The 14,049-nt window shown below is 49.7% G+C and overlaps 3 protein-coding genes across 3 annotated transcripts; 2 read left to right on the top strand and 1 right to left on the bottom strand.

Moving 5' to 3' along the window:
• Positions 1-37: 37 nt before the first annotated feature.
• On the bottom strand, positions 38-5,308 carry KBTBD4 (kelch repeat and BTB domain containing 4). Its single transcript, XM_084894861.1, has 4 exons — positions 5,169-5,308; positions 3,793-4,406; positions 2,636-2,742; positions 38-1,926 (listed from the first exon to the last, which is right to left on the bottom strand). The coding sequence occupies exons 2-4, from the start codon at positions 4,379-4,381 to the stop codon at positions 1,066-1,068; spliced, it is 1,557 nt and encodes a 518-aa protein (XP_084750987.1). The 5' UTR covers positions 4,382-4,406; positions 5,169-5,308; the 3' UTR covers positions 38-1,065.
• A 60-nt stretch (positions 5,309-5,368) lies between these two features.
• On the top strand, positions 5,369-10,234 carry NDUFS3 (NADH:ubiquinone oxidoreductase core subunit S3). Its single transcript, XM_084894970.1, has 7 exons — positions 5,369-5,499; positions 5,608-5,673; positions 6,757-6,854; positions 7,277-7,426; positions 8,321-8,446; positions 8,582-8,701; positions 9,983-10,234. Exons 1-7 carry the CDS (start codon positions 5,439-5,441, stop codon positions 10,148-10,150), a joined length of 789 nt encoding a protein of 262 aa, XP_084751096.1. The 5' UTR covers positions 5,369-5,438; the 3' UTR covers positions 10,151-10,234.
• A 123-nt stretch (positions 10,235-10,357) lies between these two features.
• Positions 10,358-13,393, top strand: FAM180B (family with sequence similarity 180 member B). Its single transcript, XM_084894976.1, has 3 exons — positions 10,358-11,647; positions 12,446-12,516; positions 12,739-13,393. Exons 1-3 carry the CDS (start codon positions 11,494-11,496, stop codon positions 13,132-13,134), a joined length of 621 nt encoding a protein of 206 aa, XP_084751102.1. The 5' UTR covers positions 10,358-11,493; the 3' UTR covers positions 13,135-13,393.
• The last annotated feature ends 656 nt before the right edge of the window (positions 13,394-14,049 follow it).

Below are 14,049 nucleotides of genomic sequence, written 5' to 3'. Positions count from 1 at the left end.
TTGCAGGGTATGGGATGTGGGGTAGGCTGAGGATGTCTTATTTTTTTGAATAAGGTCAAAGAAATCTATCATGCACCTACCGCTGCACCTGGTGATACTTAGCACCATAACTCAAGGACATTGAACACTAGGAAGAGAAGAAATACTTAGCTCTGGCTCTTTGCCAGTCAGAATCTCAATTCACTGGCCCCTCACTTTTGGAGCCGCAATCCTGTGTATAAAAAAGCAAACATGGTGTTCAATCAGGAGTGTGGCTGACTCAGGATTGTCTGTGCATGTAATCAGTTTCCCTTAGGAAGTCACCCCTTCAGAATTCAAAAAAGACACACATATCCCTCTAGAAACTTTATTTGTATGAACAGTTTCTAGCTCTTGGGTGGACTTAGAACTTTTAAAAGAGTAGAGACCTTATATATTTGAGTTTGAAAACGTTTCAGCTATTAATAAAAAAAGAAACCTTTCTACTTTTTTCTGGCTTATCCCTTGGAATAAGCCAAAAATCAAATCAAAGTATACATTTCCTGACACACAGATGAGAAAGCAATAGACACAACGTCCAGAATTTGAGAGTTGACTCTTGCTGGTGAAGGACACCTTCAGTTTTGTCCATTCTCCCAACCAAAGCCTGAAGGAAAACTCGTAACACCTAATTCTTTGTGAAAAAATTACCAGGTAACTTTGCAGACTATAGAAGAAAGATGGGCATTTTTCCTTTTGTTCTGGGGTCAGGGGTGCTTATGTTTAACACTGATCAGGTTAAGAGGGGAGGCTGTACCTACGATCCGAGGAGATGCTTGCTCTGAGAGTCTGCGTAGGCACAGGATTACCAGGGGTGGCAGAGAACAGGCTGACCTGTTGTCATTCAAGCAGCCAGCTGAGTAGCGGCAGTCTAGAGAGCCCCAAAATGGCTACCCCTATGGCTTCAGGGAAGGGCTGAGGGCTGCCTTTTGATCATGTGCCACAAAATAACATAGTACTCTGAATCGGGATTTTGGAGGCTTCAGTTTGGATGGGTAGGTGCTGGAAAAGGGGAGGACAAAAGTCGGTCGCTCTCCTCCCCACGCCTTATGCCAACACAAACTGCAAATTAGTAAGCAGCACCTTAATGCCTCTGGTGACTGTTACAGTTGAAGTGGCAGGGTCAAGCTTGTAGGTGTTGGCATCCCCCTTTTTATATCGATCCCGAAAAACATAAATGCTCCCATTACAGCTGGCGATCTTCCAGAGGGGTGGGGTCGAGGTCCAGGCCTCAGGAAGGCAAAGCCGGGTAAAGCTGTCTAGCAGGGGATTGTAGCAAACCAGGGAGTCCCCTTCGGCCACGATGAACACCAGATCCTTATGCACAGCTGCATGCATGCGGCCGGCAAAGGGCAGCACATAGGGCTTCATGTAGCACTTGTCTGTCTCTGTATCAAAGCACTGGATGAGCCGGGAAGGTTTGGTAAAGAAGTCCAGGTCATTCTCCTCCCCCCCTAGCAGGTAGATAATCCCGTTGAGATTGGCTCCAGCGGCCCCTGACACGGCCACCTCTAGCTGTGTTGTCTCTATCCAGATGTTATAATCTACCTGGTAATAGATCACTGCGTTGGAGAGGGTATCCTGCAGCGTCTTGCCACCCAGTGAATAGATAGCATCTCTCCCGGGCACGGACACCATGGTGTGCTGGAGCCGGTCCCGGGGTAAGGGCGCACACCACTCCCAGTCCACGGTGGCATTGTTACACTTCCACATGCGCCGTGGGATGGACCCTCCTACCACGTACAGGTCTCCGCCGTGCTTGCAGGCTGCAGTGATCTGGTGGCACAGACTGTTTTGGCCACGTACACTGATGGAGTCATCTTCAGCACAGTGCAAGGACACAGCCAGGGAGTGGGTTCGAGATGACTCTTTCCCGATCAGATAAATGTGCACGTTCTCCCCAATTTCCTATTGGAAAAATTAAAATGATCAATGCTATCTACTGGTTCCAGGCTAAGGCTCAGCTTAGGCTCAACGCCTTAAGGTCTTAGGCCACACCCTTGAATTCTGCTGCAGCCTACTCCCCTCCAGGTTCTGTGTGTCACCCTGACTCTCCTCCAGTCACCGTCTTTCAGATATTTTATGCCGGGGCAGAGAATCTCATCCTTTTAGCTTCTTAAAACTATCATGAGCTAAAACCGGTTTGGCTCAGTGTATAGAGGGTCAGCCTGCAGACTGAAAGGTCCCAGGTTCGATTCTGGTCAAGGGCATGTACATTGGTTGTGGGCACATTCCCGGTAGGGGGTGTGCAAGAGGCAGCTGGTCGATGTTTCTCTCTCATCGACATTTCTAGCTCTCTATCTCTCTCCCTTCCTCTCTGTAAAAAAATCAATAAAGTATATTTTAAAAGATATAAAAAACAATCAATAAAATAAATTAAAAAAAAACTATCATGGTTTTTTTTGTGTTTTTTTTAGCACCTTTGTCTGAGCTGGTTTACACAGGGTTGAAAGTAGTTCCCTCAAGGAGCTTTGGAGCTCAGAGGCATAAATATCCTTCTCCCCCAGCTTCTATCAACTTCAAGCCAGAGACAATCCCCAGTCATCAAAATGGCCAGCCCAACTGACGGTGTAATCATGGCTAGTGTAGTGTCCCAATCCAAAGAAATCTGCCTTACCTTCAAGCTACTCTTGAGTGACTCGGCAAAAGACTCTCTTTCCTCTTTATTAAAATTGATCCAGGCTTCTATTGCCTCTGTTGGGTTCTGGGAACATGGAACTCCATCTGTGAGACCCAGAGGAAAGGCATGGTCAGTGGCACTCTGACAATCCACAAGGAAGATTTAGAGCCAGGGACTTTAAATATATGAACCTCTTTGTTAGACTGCTACCATGTATGTATGAATACATGTGTGAGAAAATCTCAAACTGCCTTTTAATCAAAATGGTTGGTTTGATATACTCCCCTTTGCCACAGAAGCAATCTACTAGGCTGCAGAGCTCACACCTAAAGTATGTTTATGTCTCACTTGCAGTGTCAGGATTGTAACCTAAACTTGGCCCATCACTTAAAATGTTTTTTAGGGCCCAGCCGGCATGGCTCGGTGGTGTGTCAACCTATGAACCAGGATGTCATAGTTTGATTTCTGGTCGGAGTAAGCAGGAGGCACCCAATCAATGATTCTCATCATTGATGTTTCTATCTCTCCCTCTCCCTTCTGCTTTGAAATCAATAAAAATATATTTTTTAAAAAGATTTTTTTTAGGTGTCTTGACTTATCCATCATTCATCATAAATTTACCAAGGTAACAGGTACATGCAGAGTGCAGGGTGGATAAGAACACCTATGTCCCTAGCTGGTTTGGCTCAGTGGATACATCACTGGCCTGTGGACTGAAGGGTCCCAGGTTCAATTCCAGTCAGGAGCACATGCCTGGGTTGCGGGCTCAATAGCCAGTAGGGGGTGTGCAGGAGGCAGCCTATCAGTGATTCTTATCATAGATGTTTCTATCTCTCCCTTTCCCTTCCTCTCTGAAATCAATAAAAATATACTTAAAATAAACAGAAATAGAAAAAAAAAAAAGAACACCTATGCACAGGGGAGATTATAGTATATATACAAATACTTCCTCACTACCTTCTGCTCCTTTTCCTGGAGTTTTCCTCAAAAGAGGACTCAGTCTCTGACAGCAGCTTATTAATCTCTACTCAGTTTCTTTCAGAAGATACCTAAATTCCCACCAATACTGTAAACTAACACCAGGAAGCCTGAGGGTTCCTTTTTCTTGAACCAGAACATACACTGGGTATGATATGCCCCCTCCCTCAGCTTACCAGAGATGATATCAGTGAGTAGGTGGTGGGGCAAATGGAGAAATTCCTCTGTGTCCTGCAGCTGGGCGAGGTGGGCCTTGGCACAGTGCTTGCCAGCAGTGTAGAGCTCAGGGTCACTGTGCCGATCTGCCAGCCACATCACCTGAAGGCAGTTCCCCACCTGCACTGTGCGGGCCAAAAACCGAGAACATTCCTCAAAGAGAGATGTCAGCTGGTACATATCTGACACCTCATAAATTTCCTGTAGCTCATCAGCTCTAAGTTTCACAGTTCCATGGTAGATATAATCAACCAGGAGCTGGAAAACAGACTCACTGACATCCTGCAGCACAATCACCCGGTTGTGGGCCTCCTTCAGGTTGGACGTGAACATGGACCGGAAGAAGCAGCTTTGAGCTGAGAGGACCAGCCGGTGGAGCTGAAACTCCCGGCCTTCCACTGAAATGGTGACGTCAGCAAAGAGCTCTTCCTCCAGACACAGTTTCATGATGCCCTGAGCCACACGGCCCGAGTGTGACCGATCTTTGAAAGTGTAGTTCACAAAGTAGTTTTCATCCATGAATGCTCCAGGCTCCTCTGGTGATTCCATGGTAGCCAACTTCTCTGCCAGTCGTCTGCAAAGTAACACCACCCTCAATAACTTAAGGAATCCACAGCCACAGTCTATGAATCAATGGTGCAATTCAGAGAGGGAGAAGGAAAAAGTGATTGTTAACAAAGTGGGCCCAGGTTGTCCTTAATTCTGGCCTCACCAATAACATCTCTGATGATCCCCTTCAACTACAGCTGGGTTCATTCTGCAATGGCACCCCAAACCTACTGACATGAATACAATTTCTTACTATGGGTATTTCCTTTCCGTGATGTAACAAAAGTCCTGGTATTTTTGGTCAAAGCATGAAAACAAGGGGCTGGAGTAAGCCAGTTATCTTAAAAACCTGTGAAAGAGCCTTCAAACTACTGCATATAAAGCTATCGATGTAAAGAGTAGAACCAGGCAGATGTTCTCCCTCTCTGCGCTCGCAGGGAGTCCAGACCTTCTACTCTGAGGCTTGGCGGAGACATCTGTCAGCCCCACATTTGCTCTTTTCTGAGTTTCTCCCTCGCATTTCTCAGCTCAGCCTACTGACCCCCCAAGGCTCCGTCCCAGAACTCGAGACACAGCCCAGTCGTCCCAAACCCAGGGCACAAGGAGGCCCATTGCCACGTGCAGTGTCGCCGCTCCACCCGGAGTCAGCCGGGGAAACGGTCGCCGGGTAAGCGTTCTCCGCCCAGCCGCCCCCCGCGCCCGCCAGCCCCCGCCAAAAGCTGAGCTAAAAGCGGGGAAGGGGTGTGGAATGTGGAACCCAGAACCCCGCCCCTTCCCCTCCTCTCACCGTTCCAGTTCTTTAGGGTCCTCGCCTTCTTTCCAGATTCTGCCACACCAAGCTAGAGCCACGTTCTGCTCACGGTTTTCCACCAGCTTGCCTTGTTTTCTCACCTGCCTCCCTTCCTATCATTCCGAAGCCCGGATCCCGGAATCTCTGCTTTCGGCCCGGCGTCCGCCCGGAAGAAAATATTAAGCACACTTCCGCTTCCGGTCCGTGTCCTTGTGGCTCCGTGTCCTGTAGGTCCTGCCTTTGCTACTTGGTCTGCACCTTGTGATCATGGCGGCCGCCGCTCGGGCCTGGTGTCGGGGGCTCGTGGGGGCCGTGGCGCTGCCCCGGGGTGAGCAGGGGGCGACCGGGTGAGGCTCGGGGCAGGAGCAGCGGCGCTTCCAGCGCGGGAAGACCAGGCCTCACCCTGCGCTCCGGTGTCTTTTGTCTCCCCTTGCAGGGGTTGGACGGTCCTCGGCGCTGCTGCTGCCGGTGAGGAGGGAAAGCGCTGCGGCTGACAAGCGCCGTGAGTATGTGCGGGCCCGGCCCTTCTCGGGACTACGGGCGGGGGCTCCTCATTCCCTTCGTCATGTTTGTCCTTGTTCTGGGATGCCCTTCCCTGCGTCTTGGCAAATCTACTTGTCCTTGGAGAGCTGACTGCAACGATCCTCACTCTGCAGGCCGAATCGGGCCCTCCCTGTGCCCTTAGGTCCCTCTGTTCTGTCCATGATTGCCCCCTTGTCCACTTCCGTGATTCTCTTTTTCTCTGATTAAACTTTCAAATGTTTGAGAGCAGGGAACATAATATTTGGGCCGTAGACCCCAATATAGAGCCTGTTGTCATAGTAGCTCACGTTAATTGAGTGCTTATTGTTTGCCAGGCATCTGGGAAGTGTTTTTATGAATGGTCTTAAAGTCCTCACAACCTTATGAGGTAGATAGTATTTTCATACTACGGATCGGGCAGGAAACAGTCCAGAGAAATAACTTGCGCAGGGTTACAACACTATTGAGTGGCAGAGCAGGCCTGCTTGCTGCCCTAGACCAAATAAGCTTTACCCTGCAGTCTATGCTGTTTGGGTGCTAAGTGATTGAGGTTGCATGAATGAGTGTGTAGAGATACGTTATAGACAATATAAGCCAACTGGGAGTCAGGAGACCTGGCATTTCCCCCTCTCTGTTGCTTCATCTATGCATAAATAAGGTTTCAACTAGAGAATCCATGAGAGCTCGTAAGCCCTGAAGTTCTTCCTTGAGAGCCTGCTATGAACCAGGTGCTAAGGAGATACACCGAAGCAAACGTTCTGGTTCCCACCCTTATGGAGTCTGGTGAGAGAGAGGAAACATATGTTGCTTTAACAGAAATGCAGGCTTCATGAAGGGAAGAACCATGGAGTAGTTTTGAGAAGAGGCAAACATGCCAGCTTCAATAATGAGAGTCTTTGCGGACTGTGTAGGCGACATTTTCCCTAAAGTTTCATCACTTCCTATTCCCTCCATTCTCACCTTTCTCAAAGTTCTACAGGGAGCCTCTTAGAAGCCCAGACTAGATTGGATGCAGGGCTGGTTGCTGCCTTTGCCATTTGTTAAATATGCCTTCTCCTTTCAGCCACTGTCAGACCACGGAATGATGTGGCCCACAAACAGCTCTCAGCTTTTGGAGAGTATGTGGCTGAAATCCTGCCCAAGTATATCCAACAAGTTCAGGTAATATTCAGTACTGTTGTTTGGCCGGGGTCAAGAAAGAACCATATTCTCAGGTCATGTGGGAGTGGGTAACCTGGGATCAAAAAACCACAGATTCTGCCCAACTAGTGTGGCTCAGTGGTTGAACCAAAAGGTCACTGGTTCAATTCCCGATCAAGACATATGACCGTGTTGTGGGATGGATCCCCAATAGGCCTGTGAAGGAGGCAAACAATTGATGTTTCTCTTTATCAATGTTTCTCTCTAAATCCTCTCCCTTTCCCTCTCTCTCCAAAATGAAGAAAAACATTTTTTAAAAAGCCCCATAGATTCTCCATCCCAACTCAGGTTTCTTCCTCTGCCTTAAATCAGGAGAATCAGCTCCAGTTAGTTGTTTCCTTGGTAGCTCTTTGTTGTCTCTACCTCCTGTTTCATGCCTGCAGGTGTCCTGCTTCAATGAGTTGGAGATCTGTATCCATCCCGATGGAGTCATCCCAGTGCTGACTTTCCTCAGGGACCACACCAATGCACAATTCAGGTCCTTGGCTGACTTGACAGCAGTGGACATCCCAACCCGGCAGAACCGTTTTGAGGTCAGGAGGTTTGAGAGGTTTTGGGGGTAAAGGAAGGAAAAGGAACAGAACACTTTTAGGGTAACAGTTGCCAGTAGGAACCATATCTTAGGTTTAGTTGGGTCAAACAGCTTAACAAAACAGTTAAACTAGGGTCTCAGAATCAGGCAGGCCTTGAGTTTAAATCCTGGCTCTGCCACCTATACACTGTGTGAATATTTTGTTTAATCTTTCTGAGTTTTAATTTTCTTTTGGGCAGAATAAGTATAAAACTGTCCCTAATTCAGAGGGTGGTTGTGAGGATTAAATGAGATAGTACTGGTAGACTGCTCGCACACAAGTTTTTAATATACTTAACTATTGATATTTACTGATAATATACTATTTGCCAGATCCTGGAATAGAGAGAAAAATAACACCCAATAACTGCCTTCTAGGAGTCCCTCAAACTCTAGTCAGGGAGGATACATAAACAGCTTATTGTAATAACACATAATATATGTTATGTTAAAGATGTGCTGTAAGAATGCAGGAGGACCACTTAGCCCTGTCCGGGAGGCGTCTTTGAAGGGAGAGAGAATGTTTGTGCTGAGCATTAGTGGGTGACCAGAAGACTAGGGATTAGTCAGTGAGGTTTGGGATGGGGGGAGATGTGGTTTGGAGACATCCTAGACGAAGGGAATAGCACGAACGAAGACAAGTTTGCTGACTGCTGAGGAGCTACATGTCAGTGTGGCTTAGGCCTTTGGAAGCAGCTGTAAGTATCGGAGGATCTTGAGGTTTTGAGCTTCAGGATAGAAGGCAGATTTACCTGTTCACCTTGTGTCCTCATCATTGATACTCCCCTCAGGGATTCAGCCTTAGACCCTTCAGCTTGTGCCCATCTTGGTCCTCCATTTCCTCTGTTCTCCCTAGATTGTTTACAACCTGCTGTCTCTGAGATTCAATTCCCGCATCCGTGTGAAGACCTATACAGATGAGCTGACACCCCTTGAGTCCACTGTCTCTGTGTTTAAGGCAGCAAACTGGTACGAAAGGGAGGTGAGTCACTGGGCATGGTGGACCGTGCTTCTGAGCCAGAGTTGCAGAATTGGTTGGAACTACTGTGGGCAGCACAGCCCCTCACCCCCATGTTGGCCATGGTGGACTGGTTGCCTGAGGGCCTCTTTTTTCTAGATCTGGGACATGTTTGGAGTCTTCTTTGCTAACCACCCTGACCTAAGAAGGATCCTGACAGACTATGGCTTTGAGGGACATCCTTTCCGGAAAGACTTCCCCCTGTCTGGCTACGTTGAGGTAGGAGCCTTGGAACTGTGGTAGCAGCCTCAGGGAAGGTCTGGCAGGGAACTTGGGGCATCCTGGGCATGGCAGGAAATATGGTTTCTGGATTGTAGTAGTTTAAAAGCATTGGCTCTGGATTCAAATCTTAGCTCCACTTTTATAACTTGGGGCAAGTTACTTCATTTTTCTATGACAGTTTTACTCTTCTCTGAATTGGGAACAATAGTACTTAACCAATAAGATTTGCAGTGTTCTAAATGGTATATGTGTAATACCTGGTGTATTATAAATGCTCGGTTGATGTTAACCATTATTGTAGTGATCATTTGATCAGGGCAGCCTTGAGAACACACTGAGTCTGTCTCCAAGATCTGAAAGTGAATGTCATTTTACCCTGGATCTCTGAGAAGGAAGCTGTCAGGGAGGACACTGAATATTCAGCCTTTGAGAATGGCCAGAGGCAGGACCAGTAACTTGTGACTATCAGAGCTTTATAAAGAATTTCAGTGCTTTAAAAAAAAAAAAAAAAAAAAAGAATTTCAGTGCTTTGCTTTACCATCCATGTGCTGCAGGTTGTTTGTCAGCAGGGAGGTAATCTAGTGTGTACATTAACACAGGTGATTTTGTAGCAAAGTAACTTTTTAGAAATACCAAGATAGTGGCAATCCAGCCCTTCTCTGTAGTGCTCGAATGCTCTTGTTTTCTTAGTATTTTGCATGGTACCCTTTTCTTCTCAAGCTCCTTCTGATCAGGGTTACTTTCCTCTCTTCTCCCCTTCTTTCATCCCTACTGTCCCCCTAATTTGGATTGCCTCTTAATCCTAGCACTTGTTTGTTTTTATCTTGTCCAGCTGATCCTCCAATAACAAGAAAACCCATGCCAGATTTATTGCTTCACATCTTGACACTGATAATGCCAAGGCTCCAGGGCCTGAACTCGAGTGCCTGCCAGTCTAGGTGCACTCTTTTCAGCCACTGAATTGCTCCCTAATCCCGGGCAAATGCTTATCTTATAAAATGTGTGGATGGGTGAGCAAAATCAGTTCAGCTGGAAAAGAGCTCATAATGGGATGGTGGGAAGGTGAGCCTGACCGGGTGATGGTAGGGCATGAGATAGAGGACATTTTGGACTATGGTTGATAAGTAACAGATGTGGATGGAGACTTGAAACAGCTGGGACAGGAATCAAGAATAGAGAAGTAAAGGGGCTGGAGAAATCACCCCTAGTATAGGAAGGTGGGCTGCTTGCTGTAACAAGGCCTTCCTCCGTGCACAAACCTGCCTTTTCCTTCTGCAGTTACGCTATGATGATGAAGTGAAGCGTGTGGTGGCTGAACCGATAGAATTGGCCCAAGAGTTCCGCAAGTTTGATCTGAATAGCCCATGGGAGGCTTTCCCTGCCTATCGCCAGCCCCCTGAGAGTCTCAAGCTGGAAGCCGGAGACAAGAAACCCGAAACCAAGTAGCTCCAGGGAAGGCATCTGGATCCTAGAAAGCGCCTTATCTATAATTGAGTGTCTGTGTAAATAAAATCCTACTTAGACTCATCACTTCCTGTGTGTGCTAATCATCAAGAAGTTTTTACTCTGGCCAAAACCGGTTTGGCTCAGCAGTAGGGCGCCTGTCTGCGGACTGAAGGGTCCCAGGTTCGATTCCGATCAAGGGCTTCCGATCAAGGGCGTGTACGTTGGTTGCGGGCACATCTCCAGTAGGGAGTGTGCAAGAGGCAGCTGGTTGATGTTTCTCTCTCATCGACGTTTCTAGCTCTCTATCTCCCTTTCTCTCTGTAAAAAATCAGTAAAATATATTTAAAAAAAAAAAAAAGTTTTTACTCTGGAGAGGCGAGATGGCAGGCAGGAGTTATCCCTGCTGATTACCAAACTGGGAGTCTGTTTTAATGGGACTAATCAATGCAGTTACAGATGTGGTGACCTGCAGGCCTGGATGTATTTCTGAGGGTGAAATTCAAAGTTTACATAGCACACAGGGCTCAGGGTGGGTGTGGCATGGCCTCTAGCAGGGTCTCAACAACTGCTGGAGAAAGCCCCAGGTTTGGCAGTAGCTTGTGTGTTCAAGGGCTTGGGTGGAACAAGGAAACCACTACCCACCCTCATTCCATGCAAATATCCACAGAGTTCCATGAGCCAACAGGAAGAGCTGCAGCCCATTTTTGAACTCTGCAACCTGACAGTCCATCACGCTTGATCATCTTCCTAGACTCTGGCCTGAGCCAAGAATGTTGTCAACAAGCAAAGGAGGACCCAAGGCTGAGGCCAATGACATTCAGGAGCTGCAGAGCTTCAGGGGGATAGACTCCCCACCCCAGCTGGTCTGGACTGTTCGGCCAGTTTGGCTGAGTGCCTGAGGTGGAAGTGCTTGGCTTTGCCTGTCCGTGGCGCTGTCCGGTCGGTCTGTCCTGCATTTGTAGGACTGGGCTTTGCAGCTGATGTTCTTGGCTGCTGAGGGGCTCCCTGGAGGCTGGGCAGGGGACGGGGTGTCAGGAATGGCGCTCAGCTGCAGGATGTTTTGGGTATGAGGACATAAATAGTAAGATAGTATTACTGCCTGGGCTCTTCCCTACCTTTTAGGAGGACCAAGCTCAAGCTGTTTGCTACCAAACACCTTTTTTCTATTAACTAAGAACCCAGCCCATCTGGGTAGCAACAGCCTCCTGCCAACAACAAGGATTTCACATTTCTACGGGATGGAAAGAGCCCTGGGATGCCAGAGCCAGCTCCTCCCTGTTTTGCTTTGAACTGACACGCAAAGCAGGGAACACTTGAGCAGCCTGCAGTGGAAAGCTGGAGCCATGGTGTGTGGCAGGCGGATGCAGGAGCAGAGAGCAGCCAGAGAGAGCAGAACTCGGAGGACGCGGTGGGGCATGGCGGGGAAAATTAAGCTCCTGGCTTGGCTAATGGCCATTTGCCTCCTCCCTGGGTTGACTACAACCCAGCACCATGAAGGTACCAGGGCTTCAGGGTGGGGTGGATGGGAACCAAGGAAGGCTGCTGGCTAACAGCAGTTCTAGTTGGCTCTGTCTGAGCCTAGCAGAGCCTAGGAACTGTGGGCTGACCTGTGCTGCAGAGATTAATGGTGTGGGCCCCTCCCTTGGAACAGAAAAGGTCCAGGTGAAGTGAAGGGAGATAAACGTAGGTGCAGACCCCGGACAGAGTTGGGCCTGGGCTTATTCTGGTTGATGCCTGGAGCAGTTTCCCTTGCTCTGCCCTGGGCCTGGAGCAATCATTCCAAGGGATGGGTGCACCCTGGGGTGGGATGAAGGAAGCTGGGACAGACATCCTGCCTTGCCTGGCCCCCTGCCTTGCATACCATCACTACCGAGGAGTAATGTAGGAGTGGGTTCTTCCTAAAAGGGGTCCTCAATCTTTGGGGAAGGTCACTGGTACTGTTTTATCAGCTGTCACCAGATGATAGGGAGGGAGGGAAAGTGGGAAGTAAAGTGTCTTGTGACCCGTTGCCCTGGAGCTCTTGGCAAAGGGAACTGTGAAGTTCAAGGAGGAGTTCTGGACATCTGTGAGGTGGTATCTGGGTTTGGGATGATGGTCTTGGAAAAAGACCTATGCCTTGGTCGGCAAATGTCAATGTGCATGTGTGTGTGGGGAGTGGGGAGGGGGACGGCATGGCATTCCTACTCTTGCAGCTAAAACCTCTAGACACTCTGACAGGCAGCGAAGGGGCACTTCTGAGAAGCTGTTGTTTAGGATGGAGCTTGGCAGGGGCCTGACTTCTCTCTGCTGCCCCAGGGCAGCGCATGGACAACACCAGCGTGGCAGGTGACCTGCAGGAGCCAGAGGCCCCGGAAGTGATGTTTGAGGTCTTTCCTCCAGTTTGGGACATGGGGATTGGGGGGCGGGGGTGGCAGTGTCCAGAGGTTCCTCAACTCAAGCTGGGAAGGGGGAATGTCTCAAGCTGGGCCTATTGGAGGTGGGGGGCAACCCAGCATGGGACCTACTGCCTGCTTATGCCCCCCTGGCCCACTCTAGCTCCCTACCCTGCCCCCGGGCTCAGCCCCCTCCTTACACAGCTCCCCTTGCAGCTGCTCTGGGCCAGGCTGGAGCTGGATGTCTTGGGGCAGCTGCACATCCAGGATGAGGAGCTGGCGTCCACCCGTCCAGGCCGCCGACTCGGGCTCCTCCTGCAGCACCACGTGCCCAGTGACTTGGAGGGCGCTGAGCAGCGGCTGCAGCAGTTCCAGGACTGGCGGAAGGGGCCTCCTCTTAGCCCTTGGGATTTTCAACATCTGCTCCTCACCGGCATGTCCTGTGTCTACCGGCTCCACAAGGCTCTGGAGGATGAGGAGAGGGGTCGCTGGGCCCAGGTCTTTGCTCTCCTGGCACAGGAAACACTCTGGGACCTGTGCAAAGGCTTCTGCCCCGAGGGCAAGCCTCCTTCCTTGGAGCCCTGGTCCTCAATCCTTGACCCTTTCCCCTGAACCTCCCCTTTCATCTATCAGCCCCCTAACCCCCCCCCCCCCCCAAGCCAGACTCATCCTGGGCAGGGGCTTCCATATGGCACCTGGTTCTCCCCGGTGATCAGGTCTTTGGGCTTAGAGCTGCACCCTGGACCTATGTTTACCTCTTCCCCATCTTCTTCCCTGGCCCTGACAGGCAAAGAGCCCAGCCTCTGGGTCCCAGGCAGCAGGTGCAATACTAAAGCAGGACTTCCAGGCAGTGTGTGTGTGTGTGTGTGTGTGTGTGTGTGTGTGTGTGTGTGTGTTGGGGTCAGTATTGAGAAGTGTATTTTAAAAGATGCTGAAAGGGAAGCTACCCCTAAGTCAGGGGGTGAGAGCCTCCAGCCCCACCCTGGCAGTCCATGAGGCCCTGGGACTCTAAGGGAGCCTTCTGCACGCTCCACACCCCAGCCATGTAGGCACCCCTGTAAGCCCAACCACTGCTCTGGGGCCCCAGGACCTCCACCTTCCCCCCTGGGTCTGGGAGAACAGCCTGGGCGTCTCTGTTTTGTCTGTTGGAAGAGTGAAGGGAAGCGGGTGGGGAGATGTTCATTTTTAGAGTAGAAGGGATTTTTTTGGTCCATCTCAGCAAGGCTCGGATGAACACTTCAGAGGAAGGAGAGAGGCTGGGAGGGGATTGCCGGAAACAGGCCGAGGCTGACTGGTGGAGCCCCTGATCCTGTGTAGCCCGCCTCCCCCCTCCCCCCATAAAATGTTCTGTTCTGGCCTCCTGGGTCCTTCCATGTCCGAGTAAGCTGTTTCATCCCTGTCCTGAGCAAACCGCCCTCCTAATCCTGGGGCAGGAGGGCGGTAGGAGGTGGGGCGCCCAGGTACCCGCTGCTTTCTATCCCCTCCACACAGCTGACCCTTAGAAGGCAGGTGCCGTTTCCTTGACTC

The sequence above is a fragment of the Pipistrellus hanaki genome (genome assembly GCF_964339955.1).
Source record: "Pipistrellus hanaki genome assembly, chromosome: 9".
Taxonomy (NCBI): Eukaryota; Metazoa; Chordata; class Mammalia; order Chiroptera; family Vespertilionidae; genus Pipistrellus; species Pipistrellus hanaki.
This window is presented reverse-complemented; position numbering and strand designations above follow the sequence as displayed.